Here is a 16,632-nt window from a genome sequence, read left to right on the forward strand (position 1 = left end):
CCACAAAAGATCAAACAATACCACAGAAATAAGGTCGTGAAACTACAAGGCCGTGCAGGAATATTACAGTAAAGCTTGTATGGTTGTTAAGAAGAGCCAAAAAAGCGGAACTGATCCTGAGTGGCCATTCCTTTGTCCCGCTGCATACATAAGGCCTAGTGGGTGGATAAGTGAAGTCACATGGTCACTTTTCCTTTTTCCCACACAAACACACCCACATCCTCCTCCATGCAGCCACTCTTCTTCATCTCACCCGCAGCGGGCAGTCTGCTCCGGCTGGATACTGTAGCAGCACCAAGTTGCGCTCTTTTCCCACCATGTATCCGAATCGGGAATAACATCCTTCTGGTTTATTTATCCTCACTTCTGGAGCCTCTGTCGGAGTAACTCGACTTCACATCGTCTGCAGTCAGTTATTGCTTGAACCGATCACTTTGTTTCAGGTAATTTTCAAGTTACAGTAACAGTTTTCTCCTCGTGGGATTAGGTTCGCTTTGTTTTTAAGGAGCGTGTGTACGTTTCAAAGTGTAGCTCCGCGGTTTGTCGCTGTATAAATGGTTTTAAAGTTGTGATTTGACGCCATGAAAAGTTCTCTGAATAACAGGCTTGTGGAGATCGTACAGGCTGCTGCTTATTCAGAAGTAAAAGTTTGCATTCGGTTTAGTGCAGTGAAACTATTTCATTTGCAGGCCTAATGTAATGTAGACGAATCTATTGTATCCCTCCACCCCCACATCCAGGTACCACAGCACTAAAGGTGCTAAATGCTATTCAAACTGGCTATTTTACATGAGGCCTACCTTTGTTTACTGTTGGCACTGCTTTAAATCTGCCGCCTGCTGCTTTCATCTCACACTTAGTGTTCGCCCCCTTCTGTGAGAGAAGAGAGAGACTGAACTTTTGTGCTAAAACCTACAAAGTGGTAAAAAATGTTCACATTTATTGTTGTGTTATTCAACTGTACTAAGCCTAGTTCAGTTAAAAAAAACCGTGCATGATTATGTGCACAGCAACACTGACTAACTCAACCTTTTGCACATAATCAGCTTTGTATTCACAAATCTGCAATCATGATAAAGTCCTCCTCACTTTTGTCTCCATCCCTGTAATTACATGAGTCACCATAGCACCCGTACAGTATATCTGCTGTTGAAGCAACACTCGCTGCATTGACAGCTCGAATGTGAAGTAAGCTGCAATGATTCATCCTCTCTTTCAGATCCCAGCGGAAGAATAGGTGCAGTGAAGACATGAGTCTGGTAGAGGTGAGGCAGATGGCGGGGTCCCTCACCCTGTCCCTGTCCAGCAACGACCCCAAGGAGCGTTACTTTGACCGCATGGACGAGAATGACCCTGAGTATCTCCGCAGCAAGATGATGTCGCCCGACCTGAGGCAGGACTTCAACATGATGGAGCAGAAGAAGAGGGTCACCCAAATCCTGCAGAGTCCGGTATGTAGCCCCCGGCGCCGTATAAGTGCCCTCCTACACACAAGCTTTCAGTGTGTATGAGTAATAAACAACGCTTTTAAAGCCGGAGAGGCGTACTCTACCTTCACTCAAGACTGGCAGAAATGCAATGGTTCTTTCTCTTTTATGTGAAAGTAATTTCTCTCTCTCTGCTGTGCTAAGATGGCTTCAGCTGTGAGTTTACAGCTACAAAGAAAGGTGGTACGGTCACAGTATTTGGGTTTAATATGTTGGTTTCATCTCTTTGATGCTTTACTAGTGTTATTACACATTATGTGTACTCACAAATTATTTGTACAGGTAGAATATGCTGCATATTCTAAGACGTTTCCTACATACGTATTACATCGAATGTCTCTATTGTAAGCTGAAACTGAATCAGCAAATGGATTAAAAGATCAGCTGATTGATGGGAAATAATGCAGTGATGATCGAACAGTCTCTGGATCTTCTCGGATATTTGCTGTCTGTCTTAACACAATATTAAATATATTTGGGTTTTTGAAACGTTGTCAGAGAACACTATTATAGTTTAAACTATAAACCAAAAATGAAGATATTCTTTGGTTGTACTCATACCTTCATTATTCTCTTTCTGCACCTATATACTGTTGCAGATATTATCTCAGAAAGAGTGTAGTCTGACTAGATCAAGTAAACAGAGGCTCATAAACACATGCCTATGAAGTGATAGAAATAAGACGAGCCCACACTCATCTGCGATTGCATAAGAGGCCCAACAAGTGGAGCTCATCTCATCACCATGGGAACCGTGGTTGGATGAAGCAGAATGCTGGAGCTTAGCTGCGGCGCACAGAAAAAAAGTGCTGTTTCAAGAAGGCTCACAGGCTACTGTTGAAGGCCAAAATTGATTGTGAGGTTTAATGCGATCCCCCCTGCTTCAAGTCAAGCCCTTTCCCAGACATACAAAGACGTTTGTAGTGGTCTTTGGTTGATTTGTGTACTGATGTAATAAGCATGCTGTGCTCTCTAATATCCTGAGAAACGTGTTGGATTGAGGGTAGGGTTGTGTTTATTCTGTTGCTAGGTTAATGGAGCTTTACGAAACTCTTTCTCTTTTGTCCACAGGTCTTTAAAGATGAGTTGGAAGGCCTGATTCAGGACCATGTGACGAAGGGCAACAGCACTACAGGTCTCCTGGCTCTGAGACAGATTGCTGACCTGGTCATGTCAAGTACCTTGGGAGGGGCTGGCCCCCTGACTTCGCCCATCAGTGAGTAGCAGTGTGTGTGTGCGTCCCTCTTCAGGCCTGATTGCCATTCAGTGTGTACCCTGTGTGCATTACGCAGGCTGAATATCTTCATTGTAAGACTCTCGTGACACTGAACAACCCTGAAACAGCAGAAAAGGCAGAAAGCTGTTTACAGCATTCTTCATTGTCAGTGTTTCTATTAAGTAGCACTCCAGTCTTGGTAATTAATTACAGCAGTTTTCCATTTTAATTATGTTAGCCTAACCTCTTGGCCATGTGTTTCTGTGTAGGTCAAAGAGCACTCTATTTAATAATCCAAACTGTAAATGTTTGGGAAAATGTCACTGAAAGTATAGGCGTCTGATGATGCTCAGGGTAGGGAAGGCTAATCATTTACACATTGTATCATAATCATGCAAACACAGCAAATGACTTGAATTCAAATTAACAATGAAATCGAACACAAAGTTTATGACAACAAGAGAAAGTATCTGTGGATTTACCAAGTACTGTAGCAGTGACCGTTAACGTTGGTAAAGCAGAGCCATCAAAGTTTACTGTGCAAACATACTGTACATACATCCTGCTCATACATCCTGCTAGCTGTAGCCCACGGCACAGGAGAGACCCTCAGAAGTAGCATGCTTTAAACTCACAGCACTAACAGACAATGTAGATACAGCTCGTCAGAACCAACGCAGTTTGATACTTGGTGTTACTGCTAGTACACTGCATATGAGGCGTTTAAGAAACATTGGTCATTTTTGGTGTCGATGTTCTATATACAGTACGTAGATCACAATATTATAAGGACCAAGCATTTAGGTAGGTCTTAGCTTCTCTAGCCTTCATCCCCAGCCGCCTCTGACTGTGGGAAATTGCTTTTAGGGTTGCAAAGGCAGACTTGCTCTTTTAAAAAAGCTAAAGTGGCTGTAAAAGATAAAGTCCTGTATCATTTAATGCCTTATATGGGTTTACAGGCCAAAAATACCTTTTGGGTTTCTCGCTGGGAATTCTAAGAAATGCCTTTTTTTAACTTCAGCTGTGGAGACTCTGGGATGTTTTAACTGCGTGAACAACCTTGTAGATGTTAAAAGAATGCATATTTAATGTTGTACATGCTTTACAAGTTACTGATTATGCTTTAAATGTTGGGACAGGTGTTGGGACAGTGACTCCAGTCAATGACTTGTATGGCATCGAGTCACCCTTGCTATGCCAAAGGGGAGAAGCCGAGTCGCTGCAGGCTGGCCAGCCTCTACAGGCTTGTTGACCTCTTCAGTTGGGCTCGTTTTACGAGCTCCTATATTTCTGTGAGTACAACCTCACAACTTCTTACCGCTTCAATGCACATCTGCTTATGTATGCAGCACAGAGTCTGTGTATCTTTACTGGTGAATCATGTTTTTTGGTTACTGGGCTTAAAGTGAAATTCCTCTTTTTTCAGAGCCCATATATTATTTATGTTTTAGAAAAGTCAGATTTGTGAATATGTACAGCTCCCCATCAGCAACAACTGAAATATGTGATGAACACCTGCGGTGACAGGGAGACGAGTCTCAGATTTTCCCAAGAGACAAAGCCTAGAAAGTCAAGTTTTATCAACCCACACACCGATGTTTTGAGTTTTTTAGGGTGAAAAGAGCTTCCCTTTGTGTTCGAGTTCCTTCTTCCCTTGAATCTTTGAAAATATTCTTCTCTGTGGAGCTGATAACCCATTTTAAAGATGTTTTATTAGGAGAAAGGATTGGGTCTCCTGGGCTTTTTAACTAGCTTTTTGACCCTGACAATGATTTTATAGATCCTGCAGAGGCGTGATAAGGGTAAAAAAACGTCTTTATATATAACAGCATTAATTTCCCCTATGCAAACTTAACAAGCACTCATTTCTACACTGTAGAACTAACACTGGCATTTCTGAATGGCAACCTCTGATATTCATGAGATGAGAAAAAATATAATTCTTCCCTCGCAAATCATTTCCCAATTACATCCATGAAAATGATTGCATGATCGATACATTATTAAAACATGTTCACTTTGTTACAGGTGCGGGTCAGTAAGGAGCAGGACCATGTTCTTATTAGTCCAAGAGGTCTGTCTTTCGCTGAGGTCACGGCAGCAAATTTGGTAAGCACGATGACTTGATGTTTAATATTTTCCAATCATTAGTGCAGACTGCTGTATAATTAAACATTAGACATAGCATCGGGTAAACTTTTGTTTGCAACTTAAGTAAAATATGAATTGTAAGTGTGGTCAAAAATGTATCGTGATTTTAATCAGACTTTATAAAGAGAAACAACTTTGTATTGAAGGTCATTAACTAACATCTGCTCAAATCCCAATTAGACTCCTTACTTTACAGACACAGAACATTTTAATCATACTAAACAGTTTTAGCAAGAGCTGTAAAACATAGATTTGTTTTATATAGTCTGGTGAGTTTATCCCTTTTCAATTATGATTTTTGTGTATTTTACACATAAAACTTCAGATGAGGTTTTCGAACAAGGCTTTTCATTTCTATTTTCATTTAAAGGAGGACCTTTTCATCCTAAAAAAAGAAGATTGTTTTGGGGGTGGCTGTATAAATGTGATTTATGGTGCTGTTAAATTGCTGCTAGCCCCCATTGATACAGGTGCATGCCTCCATTTGTGAGCTGCAAGCATGAAAGCAAATGTTTTTCTGACCGCAGTGAAAAAGATGTCTTTGAAAATCTCAACTAAAATAGATTGAAGCACAATCATTTTTTAGGTCAAATACGTGATTTTCTGGACCTGGCGTACACACAAGCACATGGTTAACGCATTACACATATATAAGTAATGTGGCAGCAAACAGCAGGGAAGAAGAAAGTGCTTGTTAGTAAGCAAACAGAGATGTAAACAATGGAGAATACACAATACAATAAAAAACGCCCTTGTGAATGATGTTGAAGGAAAGAACATTCAACACGTACTCACGCCTCGAGGATAGACACAGTGTTTTTGTTGGAAATTCATTAATGTACTGTAGTTTGTTTGCTTAACAGAAGACTCCCCGGGATGCCCTTTAATGGTTCAAGCATAATGTATGTAATTACTTAGAATATTATCCTTTCCTTTTCTAAAATAACAACGAGTTTGTTCTTTGTTTCTGCCCTGTGTAGGTGAAAGTGAACATAATTGGTGAGGTGGTGGACCAGGGTTCCACTGATCTGGGTATTGACCTCTTTGGCTTCGCTCCTCATTCTGCCATTTACTCAATGCGCCCTGATGTGAGATGTGTAATCCACATACACACCCCCGCTACAGCTGCTGTAAGTACGCTGCAGGCCAATATTAAATGAGCTCCGTTCCAATCAAAGCATAAAAGCTGCTGCTAAATGCTTATTTTGCACCAGAGAAAAGGGCTGAATTAAAAGCAGCCCCATGCTACTTGTTTGAGACGCACACACCCTGTAATGTGCTTTATCCTTTCCTTTGAAGCTGAGTTGTAAAACGCGCAGCCCATGATGAACATCGCTGTCTAAACTTTTATTCGCACCTCATAGCTAAATATGCGGCTCTATTAATATGTTGGTGCGTCACAGTCTTACTTGCTTTTATCCCACTTCAACAGGTGTCCTCGATGAAATGTGGAATCCTGCCCATTTCCCAGGAGGCTTTGCTTCTGGGAGATGTGAGCTGCTTTGGTTTCCATGGCAGCCTGGATAATAAAGAAGAGAAGGTGGAGTTTCAGAAAGCTCTGGGCCCTACTGCCAAGGTACTGTCAAAACCAAGGGACTCCATTAGTGACAGGCTCTCTTCTCATGGGACAGAGCAGCCTTTCAACCACTGGATGGAAGTCATGACTTATTATATCATACTGTATGCAAAACTGGCTGTATATGAAGTCATTCATATGTGTTGGTTAGCAAATGCTTAAGAATTATTGTACATACAGTATGACATAAAGAGTTACACTAGTGTACTGTTACATTTCACATAGTCTTTCATTTGCTAACCAACTTGAACTGAAATCATTGTATCTAAATATGAGTTGACAATTATTTAACGGTATAAACACATACATAAAGAGGACAAAAACACCTATTAATAGAAAGGATCGACATTTTCATATATAGACTATCACTTTCCTTCTCTAAAAGAAAGACGAAAGGATGTTACTTAGTACCCGTCTATTAAATATGAAGCTAGAACCTGAATATGATTAGCCTAGAAGGATGGAAGCTGTCATGTACTATATGTTGATACGGGAATATTTGCTATTTAATACACATTGATGAATGTAATAAGTGTATCTCAATATTCTTTGGCCCTTGTCTCAGATGGGTCATGCAGCTGAAGTGTTTCCTGTATTTTTTAGGTGTTGATCCTGAGGAACCATGGGATGATCGCGTTAGGGGAAACAGTAGAAGAGGCTTTTCACTACATGTACCACTCACAGCAAGCGTGTGAAATCCAGGTATAAAAAGCATGATTTCTACTGTTTAAGCTACCTGGAAATGACATGTACCTGCAATATTCAGGTCAGAGAAACATCTGAGTGTAAAATGTAATGTAAATGTAATGTAATTCTGTTGAACATGCAATGACAAAAAGAGTCTCGTCTTATCTTTCATGATTTGGTTATTTTACATATGAATAGACTTTGTTGCAAATGGCAAAGGATCACTGCAGGGCCTTAACAGCAGCAGCTTAACAAAGCTAGTGTGATGTCTAACGTACAGTACAGAGTGCTTGGAAAATGCTAAATCAAATATGTGCTACAGATCACGGCTCACAGTCAGAGCCAGGTGGAACCCTGCAGAGCTTCTAAGAAACTCCTGTTGCTTCGTGTCAGAGAGACAGTCGGGGGGTTGTTTATTTTTCATCCTGCTGTGTCTCGACTGATTTTTTTCAATCGTTTTTGACACATATTGACAGCCCGGCTGACATATTTCCAATTCTTGTGTTATGAAAACAAACTGCATCTTAGAAGAGACAATAGTTAACGTTGTGAAATTAATGTAATCTTCAGTTTCTTACATTGCAACATTATAATGAATGCATTAGGGAAAACCATCATCGATTTTGCAAAGAATAATAATGTTGCTTGTAAGTGCATACCAGAATAATTTGGTTGCCTATTTTTAGGTGAATGCTATGGGGTGTTCAGGCGGCGTGGATAATCTCGTGCTCCTGGACAGAGAGAAGTTCAAGCCCCTGACTCAGGGCGTGGCCGCTGCCGGATTAGTGATGGACAATGAGGTCAAGTGGAAAGTGGGCGAGGCCGAGCTCGAGTCCCTCATGAGGATGCTGGACAACCTGGTAAGTGAACCCTGACCTGTGCCTATTACCCATGATGCTTTGAGTTTCCTGTTTCAGGCGCTTCCTCGGGAAGTCTCTGATTAGAGAATACAAGGAAACCAGATATGTTTTTGGAAATTTAATCTGAAAAAGACGAGTGTAATTGGGACATAGTGGTCCATGAAAGCCGTGGAATATATTTTCTCTACAACTGCAGATGCTATTAATGACAAAAACATGTCAAACCGTGTTTTTTTAGCTGTGGCTAACATGCTGTCTGCAGGTGTTGTTTCTGTACAGTGCTGCACTTCTGTCAATTCCATCCTCACTATTCTCCCCACACAGCTAATGACCAGGCCCTGACATGTTCTGCGGACTGGTCACAGCAGATGTCAGACTGTGTCTTTCTGACTGTGCTTCTCTCACTAACAACTGGAGCTGGAGTGGGCTGCAGCTGTGTTAGCTCAGTGTGATCATAGCCCGCCCCCTCCTCTCCATCATTACTTCCAGATGGTGAGGCGTGCTTTGGGCAGTCACATCCACACAGACCACACAATCACTTAGTGTGAGAACTTTAGTGTACTCAATTTAAGAATGGGAGTGTTCTTCAAGACTGTAAAGTATGGCGCTGTGGGATCATCTCTCTGGTAACTAGTGTTTACCTGAAAGGGGATTCAGATACTGACCTGGTGCTTTAAGCTGTTGTTTATAACAATGAATATGTAAATCCAGCCTATGAAAAAGTGCTCCTCCTCATACCATTTGGAAACTGTGCTTCTGGTGACAGTGAAAAACACTGTGAATAAATGATCAAAGCCCAAAGCAGGGATCATTTTCCGTTGCAAACATGTCATATTGCCTGTGAGAAAATGCCAGTTTTGATTTCTATTGTAGCGTTGTACTGCCGGCTTCAGGCAGCACGCTGTGAATTCTCATCGCTTTTCTAGTCTCTCATCATTGATGTATTGTTAACAACACACTCTTTTAAACCAAAGTTTTTATCTATTCCCTCTGAAACTGGGCACATCTGCAAACACGCTGTTTGTATATACAGCGTTGTTTAAATATTTAGAAGCATTGTGTAAGTGGATCTTGGGTGGCCTGTACATCCTTTGAGTTTAGTCTCTTTTGTAGTTGATATTTCTTATTTAATGGATTGTTAGGGGAAACTGAAGAACAGTACAAGCTACTAAATATAATTACACGTAAGGACTGCTGAAGTAATGTTTCCTCTTTGTGTGATCTTCCAGGGATACAGAACAGGCTACTCCTACAGGAACCCGATCATCCGTGAAAAACCTCGCTCTAAGAACGATGTGGAGATCCCCGCCACCGTGTCCGCTGTGCCCCCAGAGGACTGTGAGATGGGTCTGCGTAGCCCCTTCAAGTTTATGGCCCAGAAACAGCAGAGAGAAAGGACCCGGTGGCTCAACTCGCCCAACAGCTACTTGAGGGTCAATGTTCCTGAACACTCACCCAGCGGGGATGTCAGCCCCCGAACCAAGACCATGGTAAGTTGATTTCACGTCACGCTGTAACAAGAAAGGAAATAATCTGTGTTGGCCTCTAAAGGAAATAGTTTCCTGATACTTTCTTTGTATTATCCTGCCCTCTTGTGGCCAGTTTGCTAAATACAGCTGAATACCGATCTTTATTCCTCAATTTGTACTAATCCTTTTTTTCTCAGTGGATGAAGTCTTCAGAACCAGGCAATAACACTGGCACACCAATAAAGATCGAGGACCCAAACCAGTTTGTCCCCCTTAACACTAATCCCACAGAGGTTTTGGATAAGAGGAACCGGGTTAGTTGAAACATCATCACATTTTTCTCACACAATGCCTGTTATATTTGATCAAAACTAAAAACTTAATTTGTTTAATTCTTATTGCCTTTATTGTATCATTAGCTTGTAGTGTACAAATCAGACCCAGTTCAGTCCTCAAATATACCAATATAACATTGCATTCTGTATCATAAACTAATGTTACCCCATTAGATGGTTATAAAAGTAGGGCTGCAACATTTCAATATTTTCTTAATTGAAATATTATGGAATTTATTTTAGGAATAATTGTTTGTTTTCCTGAAAGAGCAGAGCCTAAATTAGTGTTGCCAAATTAATAATTCAACCAAAAGTCTAGACTAACAAATATTCTGTTTACGTTCATATATCAAATTGAATCAAACTATGATTTTCTGTCTCTCAGACATGTATAGCATCTTGGTCATTAGATATTGTATATAATGTCAAAGATTACTGAAGTTTAATATGATTTTTGTTTCATTTATTCAGATTAAAGAACAGCACAGAGGGGACCTGATGACTTCCGGACCAAAATCTCAGTTACTAGCAGGCATTGTTGTGGACACCATAAAAGGCCCAGTGAGTATATTTATCATTTTCAAAAGGCACAAAGTCACTGGTGCAGCAACTCTGTGTGATACACAATGTGTCACTGTATTGATTCTTCTATATTTCTTCAGTACATTTTCTAAAACACTGATGCAGTGTTTTAGAAAACCCAACACTAAGAATATACTGTTTTTATACTGAGCTTTACACCACTACTGTCACTTCATCAACAAGTCCATCACTGACACAAAACGGGTAACACATTTTGATAGATAACATTGTCTCAACAAAAAAACAAACAAAGAAAGCCAATGTCAGATTCCATCAAGTACAGAAAAGTACGACCATCCAAATAAATTTGATTATTCCTTTTAATAAGTTATCAATCCCTATGCCTCCTACTGTGTAGTCCCTTAGTGTATGGCTTGAGTCATTTCACCTAGCAGTTGAGATCACTTTCAGTATGACCAATAGGGGGAACAAGTGGAACAGGAATCAGAGACCAACCTGACAGGTCCCTTTCCTAACATTCAATCCCATAAGCAAACATATTAACGTATATTATGCCATCATGTAGACAATTCTACAAGATTTTCCAACCAATATTATAAGACTCTCAGGGTGACAGAAGACACTGAAATTGTATAATTCCCTCAATAAGACATCCAAACAATCAGTAACCCAATTGAAAGTGAAAGATGTTATTGCTCAAAACAGCTGGCTGCAATTATGGTAATGAATTAAATCGATTTTGATGGCAGAGATTAACACAATGCATCACTGAATTAGAAGAGGACATCTGCCCTTCTACATTTCATTTCTTTATAAAAAGCATCCACAAAAGAAAGGCATAAACCAACCAACATACATTTCTCTGAGATCTATGGGTTGCACACACAAGATTTTTCAAAGTTTGATTTGTCTTTGTGCCAAAGCAGCTTGAAACAACTGTAATCACAACAGTGCAAAGAAGAAACGGTGTGCTTGGTTCCATCAGCAATTATTTCTGTTTACTCAAAAATGTATTACATCAGTTGTCCAAAAATGTTTTTTTATCCTCTTCTGTCAAACAGGCTTTCATCATCGAGGACGAAGAGCAGACTCGCTCTCTGCCCCCCAACCCTTTCAATGAGCTCACAGAAAAGATGCTGGAGGAATACAAGAGCCTGGTGGAGAGAAAGCAGCTCGGCCAAGAAGGTAGAGAGAGGTTTTCATTAGCATTTCAAACGCACTAATGTGCACCATTGCTCTTTAGTGGCACAGAAACATTAATTTAATCCTACTTGGGTTTACACAGCTTATATCTGACATCATGCCATATAGATTATGAGTGTATGATGATCTGAAGCTAATCCTCTGCGGTCACAGAGGTCATTAAAGAAATTGAGATGGAATGACAAAGCTAATATCAAACCTTAACAGCAATCTCTTGACTTGCAAAACCACGCCTTAAATGCTAAATAATGAGGATTTCTTCAATCAAAGTGAACTTGTCAGTTTTTTTAATTGAAAAAAAGACACAAAAATGTGTAAATTAATCGCAGTTAATGATTATTTATTTACAATGCTAATATTGTAGCTTTATATTTCAAATGAGTTCGCTATACTTATTTTATCCCCATGAAAGCAGTCTCGTTAGCCCACAGTGCAGGCAGTTGAAGGTCCATTCAGAGTAATGGCTCCTTCCTGTCTTGGGAAAATGTTTTACCTCAACTACATTCACTGAAATGAGGATATTTCTGTGAAAATGTCTGCACGGGAAAAACTGTCAGTTAACGCTTTCACTATTCTCTTGAGTAACGAAGTCAGATGAGCTGCAAAGACATTGGTCTTGTCAATCTACTTGTGTTTTGGTTATGGCTGCAGGCAAGGAAATCATGTGTGTGCAGGAGAGAAACGTTTCTACTATATTTGACCGGCACCTTTGTCTTGGAACCCATGAGCTAATAGAATTTGCATAGCAACGTTCTTTACCATCTAGTGTTTGCTTTTATACTTTGGAATGCTAGCAACATGGATCGGGTCAATCATTTATTATGTCTGCCTGTTGGGTTTATTACTAAAAACCTGCAAAAATATTGGCATTTACAACGGCCTTGGCGGTACTTGATGTAAGGAAGGGTGCCCACCTGATGAATGATCTTGTTACCCCTTAATCCATTCAAAAACTCATGAAGGTGCCGATTATTATGAGGGGATTGTAAAATCAAGTCCTATGAGCTCAAATAAGACAATAGAGATGGTAAACAATTTACCTCCAAATCATCGGATTATTATCATCATTATTGTAAAGATGTTAGCATGACTTCAGCATTTAACGTTAAAGTCCTGCTGTGGCAAGAGTGAACCTTTTTTGTTTCTGCAAACAATGAAAAAATGCAATTCTGATCAGCATAAATATGTTTGATCTAATATTAGTCTCACTCACATAAACATACTGGATTTAATGAATGACTGACCCCTGATGTCCGTTTACAGAAGATGATGATGCCACTGATGCAGAAGAGATGACGACATTTGATGGCTCCACTATCTCCCTCTCCCTCTCCCCGTTAATGACACCGGTTAAACAAGGTAATTAGTTAACAGTCATTAGAGTCGATAGCAATAGCTGCTTATTTGGTTCTGTGTTTTATATCCATCTGGTTTCCTCTATAAAAAGGAAACAGCCTTCTCTGTGTGTGTCGTGTGTGTGTGTGTGTGTATGTGTGTGTGTGTGTGTGTGTGTGTGTGTGTGTGTGTGTGTGTGTGTGAGATTGCACTTCTTATCCACATCCCTCTCGGCTGACATGACTTTATCTTTTGACAGACATAATACCCAATGGGAAAGACCACTTAGATGAGACGGATGAGGATCTGAGCATTGAGGTATCAAAGCTGAGTGTGAGCACTTCAGAAACGGTGGAAATCTCCATTACATCGAATGAGAAGACAGGTGAGGCTCAGACCCCGGAGATCCAAACCAAGTCCCCCAAGAAGAAGAAAAATAAGTTCCGCACACCTTCATTCTTGAAAAAGAGTAAGAAAAAGAAGGACGAGAAAGAAAAAGCAGAAGCCTGAGGGGATTAACTGTAAAATACCAAAACAATAAGTGTTTTGCTAGGAAAACATCAGAATTGCCTTCTTAATTTTCAGCTTGTTGAAAGGAAGTGAAATAAGAGGAAAGACTTTAATTTAGTCAGCTAGTCTCCCAGGACTGTGTTGTTTTTACACAGCTTCCTACATTCACAGCTATTATTTCATGTGAAAATGATTCCGAGAAGTGCCAGCAGATGGTAATATGGACGTGTTTTTGTCCCGTGAGAATATTGATCACTCCTGAAGGGCTCAGTAAAAAGGAAATCAAATGAAAAGTGAACATAAAACTGCATATTTGTAGTCTTTATTACCCATATTTTTAATGGGGTTTAAAATGGAAATCAAAGGTTATGAAAATATCAGATTAAAGTTACGTATTTGTGATATCTTTTTGCACAAGTTCATCGTTGAATGTATACTGAAAGCTAAGAATAAAAAAATGTAACAATCACACAGGTAGTGTAACAATGGCTGAGCATAACAAGGTTTTACGACATTCAGCCTCATCAAAAGTACGAATTGTATCTGAACCTAGTCAAAGTTATGCTATCTTGTAATAATATATGTTGATTTATATTATAGGTATTACAATATAGTGTTTGATAGTTCAATAAATGATTTTATAGTCTTTAAATATTACTTTACCTACTAACTCTTATACTAAACATACTGTAATTGGTAATTCAGTAATATTTCATATCGTTTTTACATTTACGTCAGTGGTATTGTTCACATGGTTGCTGCTTTATCGTAATTGTGACATGGAATTGACGAACAGAAAGAGCCCAGCAAAGTGAGCAATCTTGCATATTGATGTTTCAGCCTGACAAAGTTTGACATTTACAGAATTGACAGAACACCAATGCTTGTTTGGACGTTGACAATGAAAGTGCCGAGCCTGAATGGCAGGAAGTTGAAAGTGATGGATGTTTTGATTCATTGTGTCAGTTGATGGCTGTATGCTGTGGAGAACTTCATCGCCACAGTTAGAGTTTGATATAAGGTATATTAGAGGATTACATATTTACATCCCAGTCAATAATGTGAATGATTTGTGTTGACCCAAAGGGAGTGAACTCTTTGCCTTTGTAAATAGTTTGTATTTGTGAAGTTATTTTGTTAAGCTGAACCAAAATGTTAAGCAATGAAACTTAGAAATGTGACAGTACAATCTAATAACATTATTCTAACACTTCTTTTATGATATTTTTATTCACCGTTATTAAGCTCCCCATTTAGTCAACATGCACAGTGTTTACAAATTGTATTTACTTATGTAATGTGTGTGCCTAGTGCTTGTATTTCCCTGCATTGTTTACATAGCTATCTGTATCTGGGTTTTCTCCAAGGGGCTTTACATTACAGTCACCATTAAAGTGAGTCTTTCTGAAACGGCCTTCCACCTGATGTAATAAAAGCTCAGATATGTTTCGATAACTGTTTTATTGCTCTCTTGCTTATTGACTTAAAGGTATGTGATGTTAGCCTTTCTTATCTTTACTCAAATACAGTTTTAACATTGAGATGGTTTCATATGTTGTTGGTGCATTTATTTTAGCCTGGTGTAGTTGTGAAGCTCCATCTAATTATATCCAGTCTGAAGACACTACGCAACCCCCTCAAGTACAAAATAAAGCTTTCTAGACAAACTACACAGCCTCCCCTTTCTTTTTAGAAGCAGCGTACCCCTAAAACAATGCACTCTGTTCAGCGATAATTGACCGTGTGAAGCTGTATAATCAGTCTTCAGTCATGATATGAATGGGTGTTGTCATGGTAATCCACTGAGAGGGGGCTGTGGAGACAAAGAGAGGATTTGGTGTCTCCAACAGGTGTTCATGTTGGGGGAGTGACAGGATCTATACCTACACTACCCCCAACCCATACACACACCTCTCCTAGGAACTGAAAAACAGATAAGATCAGGTCAAAAGGTAGTGCATGTAATTGAACATAAAAACGGCTAAATAAATAAAACATGTTTTTGATTATTTAGTGTGAAAGTTAAATACATTTTCAGCTTGGTGAAGAGAGGGGAATAAACCAGCAACGACTATGATTCAGTCAGAAAGTCTCCCAGGACTGTAATTTTCTAACTGCTTCCTATACTTAGCTATTATTCGGGGGAGTGACAGGATGTATACGTGCACCACCCTAAACCCATATACACACCTCTCCTAGGAGCAGAAAAACAGAAGAGGTCAAAAGGTTGTGCATTTAAATGAACCTAAAAAGTACAAGATGTGTATCAATAAAACAAACAGAAAAGGGAATTACTTAAGAACAAAACAATAGTGTTCTGCTGGAAAAGCATCTGAATTGCTTTCCTAATTTTCAGGTTGTTGAGGGGAGTCTCCCAGGAATGGGCTGTTTTGTAACAGCTTCATACAGCTATAATTTGGGGTGGGGGGGGGGTGACAGGATGTATACCTACCCCGACCATACACACACAGACATCCCCTAGGAGATTACATACTACAAGGAGATGGGATCAAATAGTAGTGTGTTTATTTGAACATAAAAAACCACAGAGTTAATGTTTAAATAAAAACATTCAATTTTGGAGTAAAACACAATAGTTATGCTAAAAATACAGATTGACAGTTAAAAAGAATACATTGCCGGATGGAATTAGTTTCCTCTAATCATGGGAATTATAAAAAGGCTTTTAAAAAGAACCCTTGTTTTTCTCTTTCCTCTTTGTGTAAAATGCATGACTACTGCCAGCCTCCAAACTTGTTATCTGAACAATCCCTTTAAATGTGAGGATGACAAAGCTTAGCGCTGAGCTCCTGACAGTGCTAAGGAGCAGCTGACACACGTCTGGGCTGCTGGAGTGTCCTTCTGCTGTGACCTCAGGGCAAAGTGCACCCATTGTTTCAAAACAACAGGGGACGGCTGCAGCACAATGCTTCATCTGAGCCCGTCAACTTGTAGACCACCAGCACGCGAGAGGAGGGCATCAGCAGGATAGATAGATCCTGCTGAAAAATACATTTTACATTTCAACAAAATCCCAAATGCTTTCTATTCCCTGCTGTTTGGCACATTCTTTCATCACACACACACACACACACACACACACACACACACACACACACACACACACACACACACACACACACACACAAGCATCGTGTGACTTTGCCTCCTCTGTGACAGCCGAGCCACCGGTGTAATCCTCAGGCTTTTCAGATTACTCCAGTTGGGGTCACATTCTACACCAACCTACAGCGGGTCAG

The 16,632-nt window shown here is 39.8% G+C and overlaps 1 protein-coding gene across 1 annotated transcript; it reads left to right on the top strand.

Moving 5' to 3' along the window:
- Nucleotides 1-203: 203 nt before the first annotated feature.
- add3b (adducin 3 (gamma) b) lies at nucleotides 204-15,042 on the top strand. Its single transcript, XM_063875092.1, is given in 16 exon segments — nucleotides 204-443; nucleotides 1,220-1,451; nucleotides 2,559-2,703; nucleotides 3,843-3,885; nucleotides 3,887-3,995; nucleotides 4,732-4,812; nucleotides 5,835-5,984; nucleotides 6,287-6,430; nucleotides 7,034-7,132; nucleotides 7,804-7,977; nucleotides 9,207-9,467; nucleotides 9,644-9,760; nucleotides 10,253-10,342; nucleotides 11,386-11,509; nucleotides 12,791-12,886; nucleotides 13,122-15,042. Coding segments are annotated over 15 exon segments (2,085 nt in total). The 5' UTR covers nucleotides 204-443; nucleotides 1,220-1,250; the 3' UTR covers nucleotides 13,373-15,042.
- The last annotated feature ends 1,590 nt before the right edge of the window (nucleotides 15,043-16,632 follow it).

This window comes from Eleginops maclovinus, chromosome 22, assembly GCF_036324505.1.
Source record: "Eleginops maclovinus isolate JMC-PN-2008 ecotype Puerto Natales chromosome 22, JC_Emac_rtc_rv5, whole genome shotgun sequence".
Lineage (NCBI taxonomy): Eukaryota > Metazoa > Chordata > Actinopteri > Perciformes > Eleginopidae > Eleginops > Eleginops maclovinus.